Raw genomic sequence first — 19,486 nt, 5'->3', positions numbered from 1 at the left:
CTGCTGTGAGCTCATTCCTGTTTTATTTCATAAACATCTTTCTCTTCTGCTTCTATTTTAAAGTTCTTTTTACCAAGATTTTACTTCCAATTACTGCTGCTACGAGGGGTGCTGGGTGCATTGCACGCCTGCATTTACCATTCAAATGCTGCAGCTAATTGATCAGGAGGCAGTGGCAGTCCCAGCATCGTTCTGCTGAGCGCTCGTCTGCCTAAATCCCTCTTGCAGCACTTCAGTTACATCCCAGCTCTGTTGATTACTTGTACCTTCTCCTCTTGTACTAAATGAGAGAGCTGCTGAATTCATGGGGTCGCATACATTTAGGGCTAGGATTGCATTTTAAAATAGTTGTTCCAAGTTGGCAGGTTGGGGATGCTTCTGCTTATTCACTCCATTCAGTCCCTCATGTTTTCAGCTTTATATTCCCCAGTAAAAGGAGGATGCACTGCTTAGGAGAAAAAGCTCTGCCAGGGACACCAGATGTATTCTGCATTCTAACTTGAAAGCAGCTTCCTCCACTCCGCATTTATAGCTGGAGAAGAAGGCAAGATATGCTCGTGAAGCAATTGTGTCATTGATTCCCTTTCTGAACAGCTTTGACACTACCCCCCTCCATCCCCACCAGCTCCCTCTTCTGAAGGTCTTACAGGAGTAAGTGTCATGAAAGGCAGTGCTTGAGAATGTCACATTTCTCTTGGGCTCCCTCCAGCCCTTAAGAAGAGAGCATCATGAATAAATGGTCGCCTCCTTTGTGGTACAGGCTGTGAATACAGGTGTTAATTTTAAAGGACGTCAGACTTCTTTTCTTTTTTTCAATCCGTTCTGTGCACTCTTGCAGCCCCCTAGGAGATGGAAGAACAGCACTTCCCCATCATTTGTATGGGGAAGGGAGGTGTAAGGAAATGAAGCAATCCACCCAACCCTGTCACTGAAGCCTGGCACAGAGCAGGCAGTACGCCCAGTGCCTGGGCATTGGCCATTCACCATCTCTAGCTCCCATTGGGTTTTCCCATTCTTTTCTATACTCTGAGTCAGCAGCTCTCACAGCAGTTTTGTGCCTGTGGATTTGGGGGCAGACTAAAAGATGTGAATCACTTATCAGAAGAATAGTAAGCTCTGTCCTCCCATATGTAGGCTGCTCGATTTGAATTTCTTGACTTTTTCCTAAGCAAGAAGCTGAATTCACTTTTTTCCTTCTTTCAACCTTTCTGCCTGTACTGATATCCAAAAATGCAAAATGACATCTTGTCTCAGCCCACCAGAGCAGATGCATTGCAAAGGATTAGACTGGAAATTTTCCTAAAATGCAGCATTTGGAGATGTTTTTGGAAAACAGAACAGGGAAGCAGTGGCTGTGATGTTCACTTGATGCTAACCCAGCAAGACAGTAGATGGGTAGGCAGCAAGTTCATGCTGCTGGCACAGTCAGTGAGCCCAGGAGGCCCCACTTATGGGACAGTGCCCTGAAGGTTGAGCCCAGTGTTGATCAGAACATCAGGAAAGCCTTAGCTGCTGCCTGGACGGGCTGAATTCAGGCACAGGAGAGAAAGGATGGAGCTATGCAGAGGTCCCATGTGGTACACATCCTGCAGGGTTACTGAGACCCACCAGGCTCAGAGGGGAGCAGAAGACAGCGTGCTGTAGAGTGAAGATATCCGTAGTGCAAGAGCTGTGTGGGAGAGCATAACAGGCTTCTGACAGATGGGAAGAGGCTGATGAATCCTGAAATTGTGGTGAAATCCAGCTGTCCTGGCCCCATGCATCTCCTGCCCTTCAGTGAAGCTTCTATTCACCAGAGCCTTGGGTGAAAAGCTGGGCTAGAGATTTCCAAGCGCATTGTCAAGTAAAAACTGGCAAATTGAGCTGGCAGTGGGGAGGTGAATTTGTTGAAAATATATATAATTTTTGTCTGGGAAAGAGAAAATTAGAATAGCGCCTTTTTTTTTCTTCTTTTTTTTTCTTTTCTCCCCTGAAGAGTGGTTGACTAAGTCTAAAGAAAAAAAAAGATTGGCTCCTTTGCTGAAGGCTTGGTTGTCTCTCTCCCATGTAAACTACAAGTCCGTCTGAAATGAAGCCATGTAGGTGTTTTGCAGGAATGATTGGGTCCAGGGTAATTACTACAAAATAAATGAATGTTCCTGTGGAAAAAAAGAAGAGGAAATGATACGGAAAGGGCACATAAGCTTTGAGGCATGTTGTCTGGAGATATGAATGTCTGCGGAGAAACATGAAGGAAACAATTAGAAAAAATATCAAATAAAATTCTCTCCCTGCAGGAAACATTTTTCATCAGATTGGTTATGCCAGGCATGGGTTTGGTCCATCAAGTCAGGAAAGCCTTGCAGGGAGGAACAAGGACATCATAAAAGCAGGACGAATTAATTCCTTTTCAGAAGAAAAGACCGCCCATTGAGTTTTGAAGTTAGTTTGATCCCAGACCACGAACTCAGCTAAAACTTAAAGGAGATTCTTAATAGAGCAGAGTGAGGGCCGACTGGCCACGAGGCACTGGGGCCAATCCATCACAACTTGCTGTTAAGTAACGCTTCAAGTCACAGCAGTTGCAGTTTAATTCCACCATACAACTAAGAGGTCCCTCTTGGCATTGCTTTTAATTAATTAAGTCACAGTAGTGGCGAACGTGGTGCTACAGCAGTTGCTTTCAGCCTAATTGTTCTCCAGGCATATTTGCAGCACTCCTGTTGAAATCCCAGGCTTGTTTCTGGAGTCAAGCTGCACAAATGAAGTTCCTGCTATTAAAAGCAGTTTGTTTCCTATTTCTTGGCAATCTGCTTCTATTGCAGAGCCCTTCTGGAGTGTGGACATTTTTTTGGTTGTTTAAGCAAATGGCAAAAAAATGGTGACTTTACCAAGTACTGGACTGCTTTTAGTGCTGCCTGGGCTTGGGAAGTCACAGTTTTTCGTGTTGATAGTGTACTATTTCCAGCAGCAAGTTTAGTATGCCCCATGGGATGGATCTCAGTGCAGTGGCATCATTATTTCCAGCATTGTGACCATTCTAACATATTCATTTTCTTCTCTTCCCATGCTATGGTCTTTGAGAAGCAGAGCACATTTTTTTCCATGCCAATCCCCCTAGTATTGAGAGCCACCTCACTCCCAAAGTTTTTCAGGAAGGATTATATCACAGTGCTCTACACCTCCATCTCAGACTGCAGGACAGACACAGCAAATTAAATCAACTTATGCTTAGTCACATCTGTTTCATTTGTATCAAACTGGTGCCACTGAAGCAGAAAGCATTCTTATTCTTTCCACATTGTTCCAGCTGAAAATTAACTGCCTTTGCACATAATGAAACTCATACTTCATCTGTTTAAAATAATTGGACCCGTTTTGTACTTTTGAAGCAGGCTGAGCTGCAGTTGCAATGTATTAGTCTATTACTAATGCAAGAGGGAATATTTCCTCTTTCATCTTCTGTGTTTACCTCTATGGATTTATTTGTATGGGGTCTGTAACTGAGGTGATTCCTGTGGTTCTCCAACAGAATTAAGACAGCCCTTGGTGTGAAGATCCTGGACATCAGAGTCAGCGATGCTGACCAGTGGGGAGTTCAAGAGGAGACCGATAGTGCCAGGACCACTGCCACGATCACCTGCATGCACAATGACCCAGACCCAGAGAGCAGGTAAGCTCCTCTGTGCATTAACTCTTGCTGAAATGCTGATGAAAACTTCTTTAATGAGCGGTATTGCTCTTTTAACAACAGCATTTGCTCCTCCTTATCTGTGTTGGAAGAACTGTAAGTGCTGTAATTAGAGCTTTGTTCATTTTGTTTCACTTCAGAGCTTGAGAAGTAGATGACTGAGTGTAACTAGAGGCAGCCAACTCGTCCTGGCTCACGCTTGCTTTTCCTGCACCTTCAGGGCAGCAAAATTCCCATTGCCAAAGAGATGACAGAAATACATGGATTAAAATAGAGAAATATGGAGATTAATTGAGAAATAATTGGAATACGACAATGCTGTCTCTTTTATTTGAAAAGCTGCAGAAGTAATAGCTATTAAGTATTACTCATTAATGCTGCAAAACACCTATGAGGATCTATGGGCTGTCATGTGAATCCTGGGTGCATTTGTTATGGTAATGCTCCCACCAGCTATATCAAACGTAATGAGAAATTTATATTGTTAGTCAGAATTACGTATTTGACAATACAAGCAATTTCTCTTCATTATCATGCAGTTACTGTACATTTAGAGTACAGTGTGCATACGTTTTGCACGAAATTGCATCATAATTAGAAAAGCACAAAACTTTATGTCAGAACTTAGATTTGAGGAGCCTTTTTCACCCATCCTTCCTGAAAGCTCCTAGTATAGACCTACGAAGATTATTGTCAAAGATTTGGCATGCAAAGTGTATTTCTGCTCTGTTTTGACTTCTGGAGCTGTATTTGTGGGGCAAAGGACCCCCACCAAGCTTTGGATACCTGCAGTATGTGTGTGCTGTGTGGATCCACTTTTCGGGAGTGGATTAAGGCACTGTTGAGGTGAGAGCACTGCTGGATTTGTAAAGCAGGCCTTAGTGCATGGCAAACAGAAAGCTCCTGCTTCTCTTCAATAAGGATGGAGAGTGGAGGTGACTGAGTGGGACGTGTGCATTTGCTTTGCAAACACATGAAGCAGTGGGACCAAATGCTTTGTCTTTCAACTAGATTTCCCAACAAGAACCCATTGTTGGTGGAAAGCTCATCCAGGGACAGTGGCTGTGGGGTTGGGGGCACAGCACTGGCTGTGGTGCTGAAACGCTGAGGTGAGAGAGGGAATGAAAATTATTTGTTGTAACAGAGAAATCTTTCTACCTAATGCAACTGTTTTTTTTTGTTTTTTTTTAAGTTAAAAAAAGAATAGGCATGGTACTAATACTGGCTGCCTTGTATGTAGTTTCACTAATCCATGGGTTTATACCTGTCACAGTAACTTACTTTTTATTAAAACTGATTTTTGCTTTGTATTGAATTGTTAAATCGCACAAAAGCAAGGAATCTCGAGTTAATTAATACTTTGACCCTTCCTTTTGTGAGATTAGTTTTAATATTTTTGGATTAATTAAAGTATGCAAATGGAAACTGCTGAAAGATCGCTTCCTGATTTGCAAATATTGTAGTGCTTAGAGTAAATATTTAGCTTTGATCTTTACTTTAATTTCCCTTTGTGGTCATAGCAGTGGCCCTCTTGTTTCTTTTGAAGAATGTTAAGTGTTTCGTAGGGATTCTGCTGCTTTGTGTAAACAAGCAAAGACTCAAACTTGCTTCTGCTAAGGTCAGCATGGTGAAACTCCCTTTGGGTAACAGAAGATGCTCCTAAAAGGCAGTCTGTATGTGAGCGGAGCTTAGCTGAAAATGGGAACCATCCCACCACATCACTGCTGTGCTGCTAAAATCTGTCTGTCCACTCCTTCTCTACTGCTCTGCACTTGGGCTGCTCCTTCCTCCCCGGTGCACAACGCTGGTAAGAGCCTGCAGCAAGGAGAACTGCGGTGTCGGGCCATGACGTGGTGGTAATCCCTTCTCCATTCCCTTCAGCTGCTGTTATCAGTGGGAGCCTTTTCAGATTTGCTTACTTTCCTAATCTTCTCCTTCTCTCCTCTGCAGTGTTATCATTATCATGAGCTTTTCATCTCCATTTCTCGCATTTCCCTACGCAAATTGAGTGTTCATTAAAATGGTTTAAATTAAGACCTTTCCTCCTTTCACGCAGAGTGCATCATGCCTTTCTGTGCATTGCTTAAAAAAATCCTTATCATAATGTTTCAGGCAGTTTACATTATATTCTATTAAAAATCCATTTTGTCTGAGCTTGTCACAATTCTCAGATTAAAGCTTTGCAGAGTATGTTTTGTTAGGAATACATTCATAAATTCACCTCTTTAGTTGTCCCAAAAGCCTGTATTTAAAACCCCTTTTGACAGTGTAGTTGAACAAAGAGCATAAAAAGAAGAGATTGTTAAAATATACACAAGTATATTGCACACACCCATTCTGCTCTGTGCAGAGCCTTGATTTGCCCTTATGCTGTCATCTCAAAGGAGCTTTTGGGGAGCTCATTGAGTGAGGAAATGGGTTGTTGTCATTCTCTGCTTGGGGCAGAACTCCGTGATTCTCATTTTGGGAGTGTTAGATGGATCAGAAGTTTGCTGCTTCAAAAAGACAGTTTCTACTTCAAGCACAAATGCTCCTGTATGATGCCTGCAGCTGGGACCTGGTGCTTGTGTTCCATAGGGAAGGATCCTAATGGATTTCTGTGCTGAGTGCAGAGTGTATCTTGCAAGAAGCAGAGGAAGGCCAGGCTGGTGAGCTTAGATAAGAATCAGGTGCTGATGTTGAATTATTGCAAGCTGCCCCATAAAACAATGAAATTCACGATGCTGGGTTTCTACTTTGCTGGGAAGCTGAAGAATGACGCCTTAATGTGACCTGACCTTTGATTCTGGAAGAATGACGTGGCACACGCACAAAAGTTGAGGTTGGGAAGTGGCAACTCTACTTTGGAAGGGAGTAGAAAAGACCTCGTTCTTCTCACTCAGGAAAGCTGTCATTACATTTTATTGGATTATTAGCCAGGTGGGGGATTCTAATTCCATGACAAAGTAGTGCTTTAATCAGAAAGGTATTTATGCTAACTGGTGAAGTTACTGAAATTGATTTTACCTGCAGGCTGAGCATAAAGTGACCGAACCTGTTCTTCTCACTCAGGAATTATTTTATCTCTGTGTCAATAATGCAGCTTCCATCTCTTAGGATATCCATCACTGCATAAATTAAACTTGTATGAGAGATGCTCAGAAAGCAGAAGCAGGGAGGCTGAGATCTTCAGAGGGATTTCTTTAAGTTTCCATCAGAACTATTTGTTCTGTTGCATGGACATTTTATATCTTTTTTAGTAGATGCAGACCCACTCAGCTGTTTGGCATTTGACATCATCTATCTTTAAACTTGAATGAAAGATTAAGATTCTGTAATGATATTCCATTTCTTTGCCATTTTAAGAGGTGTTCAAAAAATTCAGATAACTTAAATGACTTTAAAAAATTGTAACCATAGTGTGTGCATTTATATATGTATCTTTAAATCAGGAAAAGCAGTTATTTCATGTATTTATAGGTATGCAAATAGAGCCTCCTGTTTTGAAATAATTCACTTCTTTTTCTATGCTTGGGAATACCCTTTGAACCTGAAATCTCACTTAGGAGAAAAATAAAAGAAGTGAAATTGGCTGCCAGTTGAGATATGGGCACATATTTATTTAAAGTAAATCTGCGTTATTGGAGCTGATGAACTGAGCGAAAAAGTTGTATCATTTGGTTTTGTTTTTAAAGCTTGGCCCTGGTCCGAGGCAGGGGAGGCAGTGGGAGTGCGAGCTCCTGTCCTTTGGCACTGCATCCTCCACAGCAGCCAGCCTTGGGTCTTTGGGAAGGAAGGTTCTGCTTGAAAAGGAAAAGAGGATCCAAAGGTGTGGGCAGAAGTCGTAGACTGTGTGGTGCAGCTTACTGCCTTGGGTGTTCCTCTCCTATTCTTATGCACTTGCTGCTTTGCTTAGGTCAGAAGTGTCATGGGCAAAAAAATGTGCTTTGAATGTGGAGTGTGTGTGGCCTATAGATCCTGTAGGAGTTCATTCTCTGACCTTGGCCAGACCCCAAGACAGAACTGTCTCTTGAGCCACTGATGAAGAGAATTTTATCTTTAACGCACCAGTTTTAAGGTTGTGACCTCTATTATGAGTGATGGAGTATGCTCTGCTTTGTGTAAAGAGTGTTTCAGTGAGAAGCATCCACACACATTTTCAAACATGAATGACTCAATGGTGTCACACAGAAAGCCTGATAAGAAGAATTTTAACTAACCGTTATTCTTTACATGTATGCCTTCTTGTATAAAAGAATCCAAGCTGCCTTGGAAATATTTCTGTAAGATAAAAGCACTGACACCTCGCAGTAGCTTAAAGAGGACATAAAAAAATAATAGACAATTAACAGCAGTAGGAAGGACCACTTAGTGTAGAAAGCTGAGGTTCTAGGATCAAATGGGAATGTATCATTTCATTAGGATGTTTTCTTTTTTTTCTTCTACTTGTCTTTCAAGGCTAAGAACAATGAAATAGTCTGTCCCTCTCCTGATGGGAGCTTAATAGCCTGGTAACCACATGATTCCTCTCCTGGCCAGCCAGCTTTTTCAGATGGCTGTTTCTTCCTCTATCTTAGTTAAACTTGCTGCTGCTCTGGTGAAGTCCCCAGAAGAGATGGGTCAGAGAGATTACTGACTGGTAGTCTGGGTAATTGCTTCTTTACTGTGGTTCATGCATCCAGGAAGGTAGTGGCTCTTCTTATGGTGTCCCTGCTGTGCTGATATGATACCTTCATTATGACCCAAGGAAATCTTTTTGAACAAATGTGTCTTTGATAATTGGAAAAACCTCTTGAGCAGTACAGCAAGGGACCTTGACTGTTGCCTGGAAAATCTGGAAAGCAGGAAACTTCTTTTTGGAAGAACTCAGCAGTATTCCCCGTACTCAATGGAGTAAGTTGTTGTAGTACAGGGGCATGAAAATGACTTGGAAAAGTAACACCTGATAATATCTGACATAAAGAGCATCTAAGTCAGATCTCCAGATCTTGCTTACCTCTAGGTATGATCAGAAGAGCTGATTTTGATTCCTGACAACTCAATAGGTCACAGTTCATCAGCTGTGTCTGAGGCTTAAGACTTTTTTGAAATCTGGTTCCAGGTTATAGAAGTGGTTTGACAGACAAACATTAAGCTTTTAATTTCAGCCCTTTCAATTTTGATCTCCTATTTTATATATTGGCAGTTCAGAAGGTGTAAGCCAGTGGAAGCCATTTCTTAATACGTCTCTTTGATTTTGTTTATTATCTGGGTTAGAGAGCAAAAAAAAGTATGTGCAACTTGATGATTTTTCTGGTCTTCTCAGTTCAACAGCTAATATACCAAGTGGCTTCAATAACCTCTTCACCAATGTTTTCCACAAACCTGATTTAATGCATATTTTGAGTGATATTTCTTCTGAAAGATGAGCCTAATCATTCTGAAATGAGTCTTGTTTTTGAATTTGACCTAATTAACTTCATTTTGGGTATATCGTTCCTAGATGTGAATCTTAACGTAACAGTTGGGAAAGTTTAATTTCAGGGTAGGATGGTCTGCATAATTAGGACTGTGAGAGTATAGCAGGGAGGCTGGAAACAAATACCAAATGCATGCTGATGAGTGAATGACTTCAAATTGTTATTCATCCATTGGTGCTTGCATGGCTTTTCCCTATTAGTTGCCAAAGGGAGTATGACATACTCAAGAGTCAGCGGGCTTCTCTGAGGCTCTGCCAGTCTGTTGTCTGTTTTCATGGTTGTGTGAATTACTGCATGTGAGTTACTACAGAAGATCTATCCTTGCTGATGGGAAAGTTTCAGTGAGCCTACTGGAGATTTCAGAGGGAGGGAGAACACATGGTCAAAACTATTACGCCGCAAATGTTATTTGATTCTTCTGCAAATATTGTACTTAGACACATACTCCCAGTTATAAAACCTGTTCTTTTGGCAAAATTAATTCTAGATTCTTTATGTAGGGTGCCACTTAAGTACCTGCTTGCTCTTAAGTACCTACCTTGGTTCTGTTGATGTTATACTGATGAAAGAGGTACTCGGAGTTGGCAATTAGAGAGAGCTGTATGTGGATAATACAGGCCTTCGTGGTACGACACTCTATGTATAATAAGAAGCATTAGTGTGTCACGTCTGAAAATATCAAGGGAAATAGGAAACTACCCTCTCCTATGGCACAGGAATGTTTCTGAGTATATTAGAAATGCTACTAAGGAATTTATTTTTGGCAACTGTACACAGAGATTTGAGAGACACAACTGGATGGTTCCTTGATATAATAGGACTGGAAAAGATTACAGAATGAGTATGAAATCAGAGAGCTGGTTTGTGTGGAACATTTAATTCCCACCTTTACTGGTTTATGAGCTTGTCTTGTGGCATTGCCTCCTGCACGCATAGGAATTCCGTTCAATGTGTGTTGACTTGCTGACTTAACAGCCAGTGCATGAAAGTACCAAAGCTAACAACTCATTTATTAGGCATTTAGCCAAAATTTAAACTCATTTTATTGTTAGGAGGTGATGTTGCTAGGCAACTATTAAGTACAGGCAAATATTAAATTGGTTACTTGGATTTATTTGAATCATCTGTGCCAAATAAATTATATAATATCCCAGCATTAACTTTGCATGAATTAATTTTTGCTTTAGTTAGAATCTTTCAGTCATTTTGCCATTGATATTCCTCACCCATGTTTATAACTTAAAAAATTTTTTTTTTTTTGAAACCTGTAATGTAACTCTTGCAAAAAGAGAAACTAAGCTGAGTGGAAATTGGCTGATGCTTCTATCAATGTCAGTGTATGGTTGGCTTTTTTTTTTTTTTTTTTAATCAAACCTCAGTGTTTCGTTGAGGAGAACCTGAAGCCGGATTAAAGCTAAGAGCCCTTGCACATTCATTAGTTTGATGGATCTATAAATGGAGATTTGTCACTTTTGTGAGTCCCTCCTGATCCTCAGGGGTAACCACGCAGAGGTTATGCAGCTCTGGAGTTGGCATCACCCACACTTTTGCTCTTCCTCTTAAGGCAGTTTTCATCCATACTAATTTTCTATGTCAGACTGGTGGATCTTTTTGTTAGATAAGCACTCTTCTTAATGGTGTACTCTTTAATTTCTCTGGTGACAGGAGAAGGAAATAAGTTATTCCTCTTTTAAAAAGAGTGATTTAAGTAGGGAATAATGAATGCAAAATGCTGTCATTAAAAATCTGTAGATAATCTGATGGATCATCTGTCATTCCCGAGCCATGCCATAAAAAAAACTAGATAATAATTTTTAAGAAAATAAAAATGTTAAGGATGAGTGTGGAACATATTGACTGTGAATGCCTTAATAATGAAAACCATTATTTATTTAATGAAGAACACCTTGAGACTCCTGCCAGAGACATACACGGTCGGAGAAGAGAATTTCTTTCAGGAGCTTTTCAAAAAGTGTCTGCTGTGAGAGGTGGGGTATTTTGCAGTTCTGTAGTCCTTTGAAATGCGTACAGCAAAAGGGCAGCTGTCCATGCTGGTTTTTATGCCTTTATTTCGCTTTTTCTTTTCATTTTTAAAAGGTTGCTGATCTCCTTTGAAAGCTGGCTGGCAATTGAGTTATTTGATAGTTGCTCCGCATTCAGCTGGGCTAAGGGTTGCTTGATGTTTAGTAACATTGGAAATTTGCCACTTATTTACTTATTCAGATGGATAGATGTTATTCACATCACAGCACTTGAGGCAGCAGAGCATGGGTGGCAGTTCTTGGATGGGCACAGGAACTGCCCTTTTGTGTTTTACCAAGGGTGACGCCATAGCAGAATGGGTCAAGAGCAGCACTGCAGCTCCCTCCTGTTTACTAGCCCATAATTCACTCAACTTTTCTAATTATTCAGGTTTAATGTGCATTGTTGCCCTAGGCCAGGTGAACTTTTGCATGTTCCAAGAAGTCTGTGATGGAGAAATTAAAAATCCATGTCATTTGTAGGAGCTGAAAATACTGTCGTACTCATGTTGGTTTGTAGGTGCATTTATCCTTTGCACAAGTACTTAAAGGCACTGTAGGGCCCCATTTTTTCTAGTTTACTGTATGAATTATCTTTTTTTTTTTTTTTTTTACCAAATAAAGTCACAGAAAATATCATAACGAGCTGGAGATCTGGGTGGGTAGGATTTCATTCAACTGGAATGGAACGAGGAGTTGATAGGAGTTGATCCCACCTGCAGTGGGACAATTTGTGCTCATGCCTCTAGTGATGCAGTGAATTCCTGAAGGTTTCGGTTGGGCTGTCTGTTAGTCCTCATTTATACTTCACCTGTTTGTGATGAAGGAATATCTGCTGGACTTCTTCCCAATTTGGAGATCAGCAGAGCCAATGAGGTGATGTGAGCTGTAGTTCTGCTTCAGCCATGACATAAAGACAATCTGCTGCACACTGGAAGTGGTGTTTCTGTGTTCCTGCCGTGAGAGGTTGATTAGATTCTCGCACCTTTTAGTTCTATACATGAGGAATTCTGTAACAAAGCACATTAATGCATAAAAGCCCCAGTTTAAGCTTTTTTCTTTTTTTCCTCAGTAATATCTAGAGTTTAAATACAAAAATAAAATGTTTTTGGCTTGTGTGACCTTCCTTAACTACATCTGTCTTCCAATTCAAATCAAATTCATTCTAAATGTTCCCGTTTACCCTAAATTGTAGGATATCCCTGTGACCTAGGTAGAAATTCTGTACAGAATATAAATCCTCAGTTGTCTTTGGAACTCTCTGTGATGAAATGAATGCTATCTGCAAGTTTATTTGTAGTCCTGCTTGTTACATTTTTCTTTGTCAGCGCAAGCCTTATTCCTCCAAATATATTACTGAACGAAAGAAAGAAACTACTCCTTTATCTGCTAACGCTGATCCTTGTAATCCATCCATTCATTTTATGTGCTATTTTCTTTGTGTGGTTCTTCTCCAGCTTATGTAGCACAGAAAAACTTAATTGCTCAAGTCTGATGTACTTTTCTATTCCAGGCAACAGTGTAGGTTGCTAAACCATTATGTGGGAGATGCCTTCTGGAATATGAAGTGTGTGTTGCAGTTGGGATATGGCAGGGTTAGGGCCTGCTCTAGGAGGAACATTTTAATTAGAGTTTTGGATATTTTCTATGGAGCTGCTGGTGCACTTTTCATCTGATGAAGTGGGTCTTTCCTCCCTTCCCTTCATAGCTAACCACTTTCTGTGTTTTGCCTTTGAAAGTTTTATTCAGTTGCCAGTATGTGCAAATAATATGCTTGGTGCAGGATTGAGCATAGTACTGGAGACAAAATGTGCCCCAAAAGACTGGGGCAGATGACTCATTTGAGCACACTGTACCCAACTCTTAATTTACTTTTAAATAGAGCTTTAATTGGGTCTCTGGATGAATATTTAAGTTCACTTTTGGTCAAGTGTAAAATGGTATCTTGTATAATGAAGGCTATTCATAAACCAAAGAGCTGGGGAGTTGATTGGGATTGAGTAGTTCCCTGGTTTGAACCTGACCATTGGGCCAGTGGTTGGACTCCTCTCTACGTTGTCAAAATGCTATGGAGGAATCAACTGTGACACATAGGTTCTTTGAGGGTTAAATGAACAAAGTTAATTTCTGCTGTGGTTTTACTTATTTCCCGTGAAATACTGGGGCAATACCCTTTTGGAACAGAGGAGCCTTATTAAGTAGTATTGGTGATGTATATTGACAAGTCTTGCTGTTTTTTATCATGTATCCTCATGTGCTTATTCTGTAAGTCACAAACTCCTCGAGTCAAGTAATTTAATTAAAAAAAATAGTCTGAATTTAAAGGCAAAAGCAAGATTCTTCTTGTCATGAAAAACTATGAACATTTCATGAGATTCCGAAGATAAGAAAGCAAAGAAAGAACACTTAAAAACTCCAGGAATCCTTAGGATGAGTTCATGAAGGTGCAATGGATTTTTTCATGTTGGTGGTGCCAAAGAGGGCTCTTGCATTAGACCAGTTGGACCACATGCTGTGGTAGGCAGGCTTCCACATGGCCAGCCCTAAGTCATTTGTCTTCTGCTAGTGGTCATTTGATTTCCTGTCTTAACAATTGATAGAGCAGACTGTAATTGTAAGATGAACATGGTCAGTCTACTTGCTAATACACCGTGAACACAAACACTGGAAGTTCTGAGGATCCCTGCACTGCTAATTAGTATTTCTGTGGTTTCACTAATCACTTGAACTGGGAACTTGGCCAAAACTAACAGAAGAGACTTCCAGTACAATAAATTGTTTTAATTTTGCGATCTGATCTTATGCATGGCTCAGTGTTTCTGAAGGCAAGAGTAGAATAAAATCTCATTTTGCATGATAACGTATGCAAATCAGAACTTTTTGGTCCCAGATGAAGCTCTGTTTCTATTGACATGGTGCTAGCAAAATGCTATTAAGAATAAAAAGCCACTAAAACTTTATTTTGCTGATAGTATTTCATTATTGCTTTGTAAGCTACCTTATCCATAGGGCAAAATCTGCCGAAGAGATAAGATCCCATAACTCCTGTTTGCTTGCATCGTTCTCTTTATGATTTATACAGTGCCATAGATGTTCATGGCATTTTGCAGACATATAAAAGATTGACATGTTCCTGCCTCAAAGAACTTAAAAATTCTGCAGTTTAGCAGCAGTCAGCAGTTCGTCCTATCTGAATTTTACTTTTAACGGCACTGTATAAAATCACTATTACACAGCCACCAAATGAAATAGCATTTTATTTTTAGTTACAAATGTGATTTATTTCCCCTCCCTCCCCAATTTTTGCTAAAGGTTCCACTCTGTCTAGATGAGGGGCTGCCTGGGGGAAGGACAGAAGCAATGCAGAGCAACCCCCCATCCTCTGCCCAGGGGCAGTAAACTGTAGCAGTGTCCCTATGACTGCTGGTAAGGGGATCATATAGCCCTGAATGTGGCAGGGACATTTATGTTATGGGTTCTGTTGAGGAAGGGAAGATTCATAGCTTCTTCCGCATCTCCTTTTGCATCAGGAGCCAAGCTGCACTCCGTGGCAATGACTCCTGGCCATCCCTGGTTTATGTGAGGTTTGAACTAGTGACCAGCAGTTAAATGCTCTGTATCCCGTTATCAACTTCTTGAGCCTCTGAACAGACACTTCATGCTGTTAGCAAGAAGGTTGGGGTGATTTCTAGAGCTCTTACAGAGATCAACCAAGTAATGCCTTACTGACTGCCCTGAAAATCTTTCCATTAAAGTTTAAGGGTTGAGGTGAGTAAAATTTGTGATGTGGGTAATACTTAGGTCTCTGTCTGGAAGAGAATGCATTCACCCACTCAACTCTTTTAATAAAGTATATGTGGAACCATTTCTCATCATTGATTTGCAACACCTAAATGTTGCTTTATTACCAGCATTCTAAGTGTCATCTTTCTACTTGACACATCTTTACAGTTTGCATCATATCTGTACAGTAATTATACATGCAATTTTAGGATTTCTAGGCAATTGTATAAAGTGAAATCCATCTATCTCCTGCCCAAGTAATTTAACGGAATTACATGTATAAACATAGCATTAAAGCAATTTTCTGAGATTTGTGATTACACTGATTTTGTTTGTCACACACCTGCATGTTGCTGATTTACCATGTTCTGTCACTCACAGTAAACTCCATCCCAAAGCATAATGTGACAGATGATAGTGAATATGATATGTCATAATTTTTGGAAATAGTGACACTTGGAAAGATCTTAGTTTTGCCTTATTAAATACTTTGAAAATAAATTATATTGAAAAAGATTATGGGTGTTCTAAGGGGCTGTGCACTTGACCCTAAGCATAACTGAGATTCTCTTGGATTTTACAAATTGCTTTGTTGAATTCTGGGGAAGGAAGAGTGTCTTTGTTTCTTCTGCCAGTCAGAGGTGGGTGTAACACCCCTCTTGATGGACAGACAGGTTTTGGTTCCGTGTTTGCTGTGGGAGGTTGGTGCATGTGCATGGGGTTGGCCCAGTGCATCAACAGTGCTCTGCGTTTGCCTTGTTCTGGTTTCCTCTTGTGTTTCTCTTGCTCACCATCTCTGATTGTCTGCAATGGGTGATCATGCTCTGACATCAGCTGTTGTGTTTTTCTGGGTAGTGCCTTCCTTTTGGGTTTTTATCTTTTTCGTTGCAGTGTGTCTGATCTCGTTGTCTGCTGTTAAGGGGGGGGCTCACCCTGGGCAGGACACGGTTTTTACCCTGTGCCTCCTGGTGGCAACTCCACGTTGGCCAGCTTGCATCCTTAGTGAAGAAGGCAACAGTAGATCCTGGTGCCCTAAGAAAAAGCATGGAGGAACTGGGAAGAAGCACAGGAAAGCACCAACAAGGCTTTTGCACGTAGCTGGGTGGCACTGCTGGCGTTTCCCTGCATCACCCAGGGTGCTTGGCTCGAAGCTGCTGTGGTGGGACCCAGATCGGTGTCTCTCTGATGTGCACAAATGTTTTACCAGCTGCGCTGTAAACTACGGGGATTGTAGGAATTTCAGTCGCACGCTCTGCTGGGGGCAGCTAATATCCTTCCTGACTGAGTACATTGCCTAGAGGGACCATTTTGTGTGTAACACTCTGGTAGAGAGAGTGGTACCAGGCACTGAGCAAGGCGGGGTAAAAGACTAATGTGTTCTGTGTTAAATGCTGTCTTGGGTTTTGCTGGGTCCCTATTCATAAAACAAAACAAAGTGGCGACAAGGATAAACCTTGTCAGCTAAAGGAGCTGCTGGGAATACCAGGGAGTACTTAGTGACTTAAACAAATCAAATTTTGAAATCCTCCCTTCCAAAGGAAAGCGCAGAGGGGATTTAAGTAGAGTGAGCAAGTGTATTTGCAGTGAAATGGCAGTATGTGTGAGCAGGGGTGTGGGGGGGAGGCTGTAGGATTAGCATGGCCATCTTGAGCAGCATCACAGGGCCTGGACTATTACAGGGCTCTCAGCCCACCTCCTGGCAGTGACAGAGGGGAGTAGGCTCCTTCCAAAAGTGTTCTGGTTGGCAAGACCCCTCCTGTTTGCTGTTGGTTCCTGCTGCAAGGGGTTAACCATACCTTGGTTGCTGGTACCCTCTTAAGGTCTGGGAAGATTCCTTTTTAATTGTAATTAGACTGTCCTTGTGTTCATGGCTTGTTTCCACATGGGAATTGTTCCCGACAGAAGCTGTTCCAGGAGTTTGGCTGCCAGCCTGGTGCTGGGCTGCAGCTTGCTGCTGAGCCAGATGCTCCCTCTGTGGCTCTAGCCAAGTCTCTTAGACTCTTTGTGCCTCAGTTTCTAATCTTAAAATGCAGATAGGAACATCTACCTTTCTTACAAGGGACTTAGCTACAGAAATCAGAGTATTAAATGCTCTTAGAGAGCATTGTGGGGATGGTGTGTGTTCCTCAGACAGGCAGCAACACCCATGGGTTTGAGTCTGGCTTGACCTGCTTCCTTAGCTGAGGCAAACAAATGCACTAGTTACAGAGCTTCAATTGGGCTGCAGAAGGGAATGATCAAGAGAAGACTGTAAAATCCATGCTCTTCTGCATAAACATGTTAACAAAATTCCTTAGGCTTTTCAGAAATACTTACTCTTACTGAAGTTTGCAGCCGTGTAGCAGAAGATCCCACTGCTTCACCCACGATCCTCTCCATCCTCTTTGATGGCCATTGGATAGTCCAGCAAAGCCTGGTTGCTGCTGTCCTCGTGCTCTACAGGTAGAATATGTGATATGTATGTTGGGAAAATGAAAGGCAAAAATGTGTCCTTTTTCTAATGGGACATGATGGTGCGTTGTTACTTGAGTATCACCAAGTATGTCAGAATACTGGGCTGAAAGTCAATTTTTATCTTGCTTTACCTGTTTCTTTCCTTCTTTTTTTTTCCTTCTCTGAACTATTACATTGTATTCCCTATGGCTAGGATAGGGCCTTTGCTCTATTACATGGAAAGTTATTGAAAACTTGTGGAAAATTATGTTCCCTTTCACAATTCTCTACCAGTGTATTAACTTGTTCAAAGGGCTCCGGCAGGTTACTGAGTTCTCTCCAGCAGGGACTCTGCTGCCTCAAGCCTTTGCTGCGAATCTCGCCTTAATTAGGTCCTTCATCCCTTTCTCAAGAATGGATGGGAGGCTTAGGGCTATGAAATATTTGGGGTCTCCTGTGAGACCTGAGGAGTGGTCTTCCATGGTGTGCACCCCCTCACAAGTACGACCATCAGTCCAGCCCTCCCCTTCAAGGCTGTCTGTGCTGGTCCAGCGTGGGTATCCTTCCTGCTGCCTGTGGGTGAGCTGCAGGCTCCTGTTGGCCTTAGATGATCCCCTCTGTCCTGTTTTCAGCTGGGATGGAGGTGTGTTTTTTTCTTCATGTTGTCTGATATGATGCTATGTTTTGGCTTTTGGAGAAAAACGATGCTGATGGGTACTGTAAGATTTTTCTTGTGTTGCGCATATAGTAGTCACTGATACTCAGTGGTGCTCACATCTCATCTTCTACTAATGTCTTAATATCTTCTAAGACCAATTAGAGGCATCCATCACCTCTCTCATTGCTTTAACATTTACTAGTCAGCGTCTTGTTGAATTGATAGAGATCTTTGTACTATCTTGTGCTAGATGTTTCCAAGCTGATGAATGGGTACCAGAAAAAAGCCCTAGAACATGACCTATTGAATACCCTATAGGGCAATTCATAACCAACATTATTGATGAGAAGTCTGGTGACCACAGGATTTGACGTGGTTTTTTACATGCTTCCTTGAAACAGCATTTATCTGCCAGAAGCTCACAGCAAGATGTGTCCCTGCCATGTGTCTGTAAACTAAGCTGGATATAGCACAGGTAATCAGAGCGGATTGTTGACAATGGAAGGAGACTGAACCACAGGAAATCAAGCCTTCTTTCTCCTGGATACTCTAAAGAAGATGTATTGCTGTGTGTTTGTGGTGACTTATGTTTTTTGTCGCTATTGTAACCTGTTCACTTTCTTGGCTTGTCAGCCAAATACGTGCTAGCCAGCAGTATTCCCTGTCTTTGGATCAATTCCTGCTAGTAGCAGTAGTTTTTCCAATAGAAAATGTGACATATAGCTTTGTTAGCTTCCTTCATTCCTTCCTTCACCAGTCTAAGCCTTTGGTCCCTATCTGTGTATGCCGAAGGGGTTTTACAAGTATAGCACCTGCATGCTTGGAGTTCAGTCTAGAACAACCTTCATTTGGAAACCGGGGTTGTGGTTCCAAATGCTGAACTCATCCTCTGAAGACTGGCTATGTAAAGGATGAAGAAGCAGCCCCAAGTGAAAAGCCTTGTGGAAGGTTTCTGTTCTGTTTTGTTTGCTGGGCCTTGGAATACATACAAACCCATTAAAATGAGACCATAAAGCAAGCCATGGACTTTGGTATATGTGCAAGTTTGGCAAGACCCAAAGCAAGGAGCCCAAAGATTTAAAAGCAAGCATCCTTCTGAAATTATGGTTTCGAACAGGAAGCTCCGTGCCAATCGATGAGAGTCTGCTTTTGTTATGGTCACAAAAATCACGAGTCTGACTCATGCTGTTACAGTGATGCACAGTGTTGTCAAGGTAATGGATTCGGGCACTTGGCATATACAGGAAGGGGAGGGAGGGTGTAAAAGGCAAGGAGGTATTCTGCAGACCTCCAGGAACAAGTTTCGTATTAAGGTGTTTTTTTTTTGTTTGTTTGTTTGTTTTTTACAGCTATGATGGAGAATACTCAGTTTTTGTTGTAGAAGTGAGTTTAATGCCCTGGCCTATTTCTGCTGTCATGCACATCACCCATGGGAATGCTGTTCTTTCCCTTATGTAGCAGGATTTGTGAACTTCCGCTACCT

General features: G+C 41.5%; 1 protein-coding gene across 1 annotated transcript in view; it reads left to right on the top strand.

Moving 5' to 3' along the window:
- Positions 1–19,486, top strand: part of LOC136050297 (transmembrane protein 132B-like) — a 134,773-nt gene that overhangs the window by 26,241 nt on the left and 89,046 nt on the right. Inside the window, exon 2 of the mRNA XM_065739111.1 lies at positions 3,512–3,652. Coding sequence (XP_065595183.1) covers positions 3,512–3,652 — 141 coding nt within the window. The remainder of the gene's footprint in view (positions 1–3,511; positions 3,653–19,486) is intronic.

This window comes from Cyrtonyx montezumae, unplaced genomic scaffold (assembly GCF_038088225.1).
Source record: "Cyrtonyx montezumae isolate F1298 unplaced genomic scaffold, pur_monq_1.0 scaffold_23, whole genome shotgun sequence".
Lineage (NCBI taxonomy): Eukaryota > Metazoa > Chordata > Aves > Galliformes > Odontophoridae > Cyrtonyx > Cyrtonyx montezumae.
Note: the sequence above shows the minus strand (reverse complement) of the source record. Positions and strands in the feature narration are given on the sequence as shown.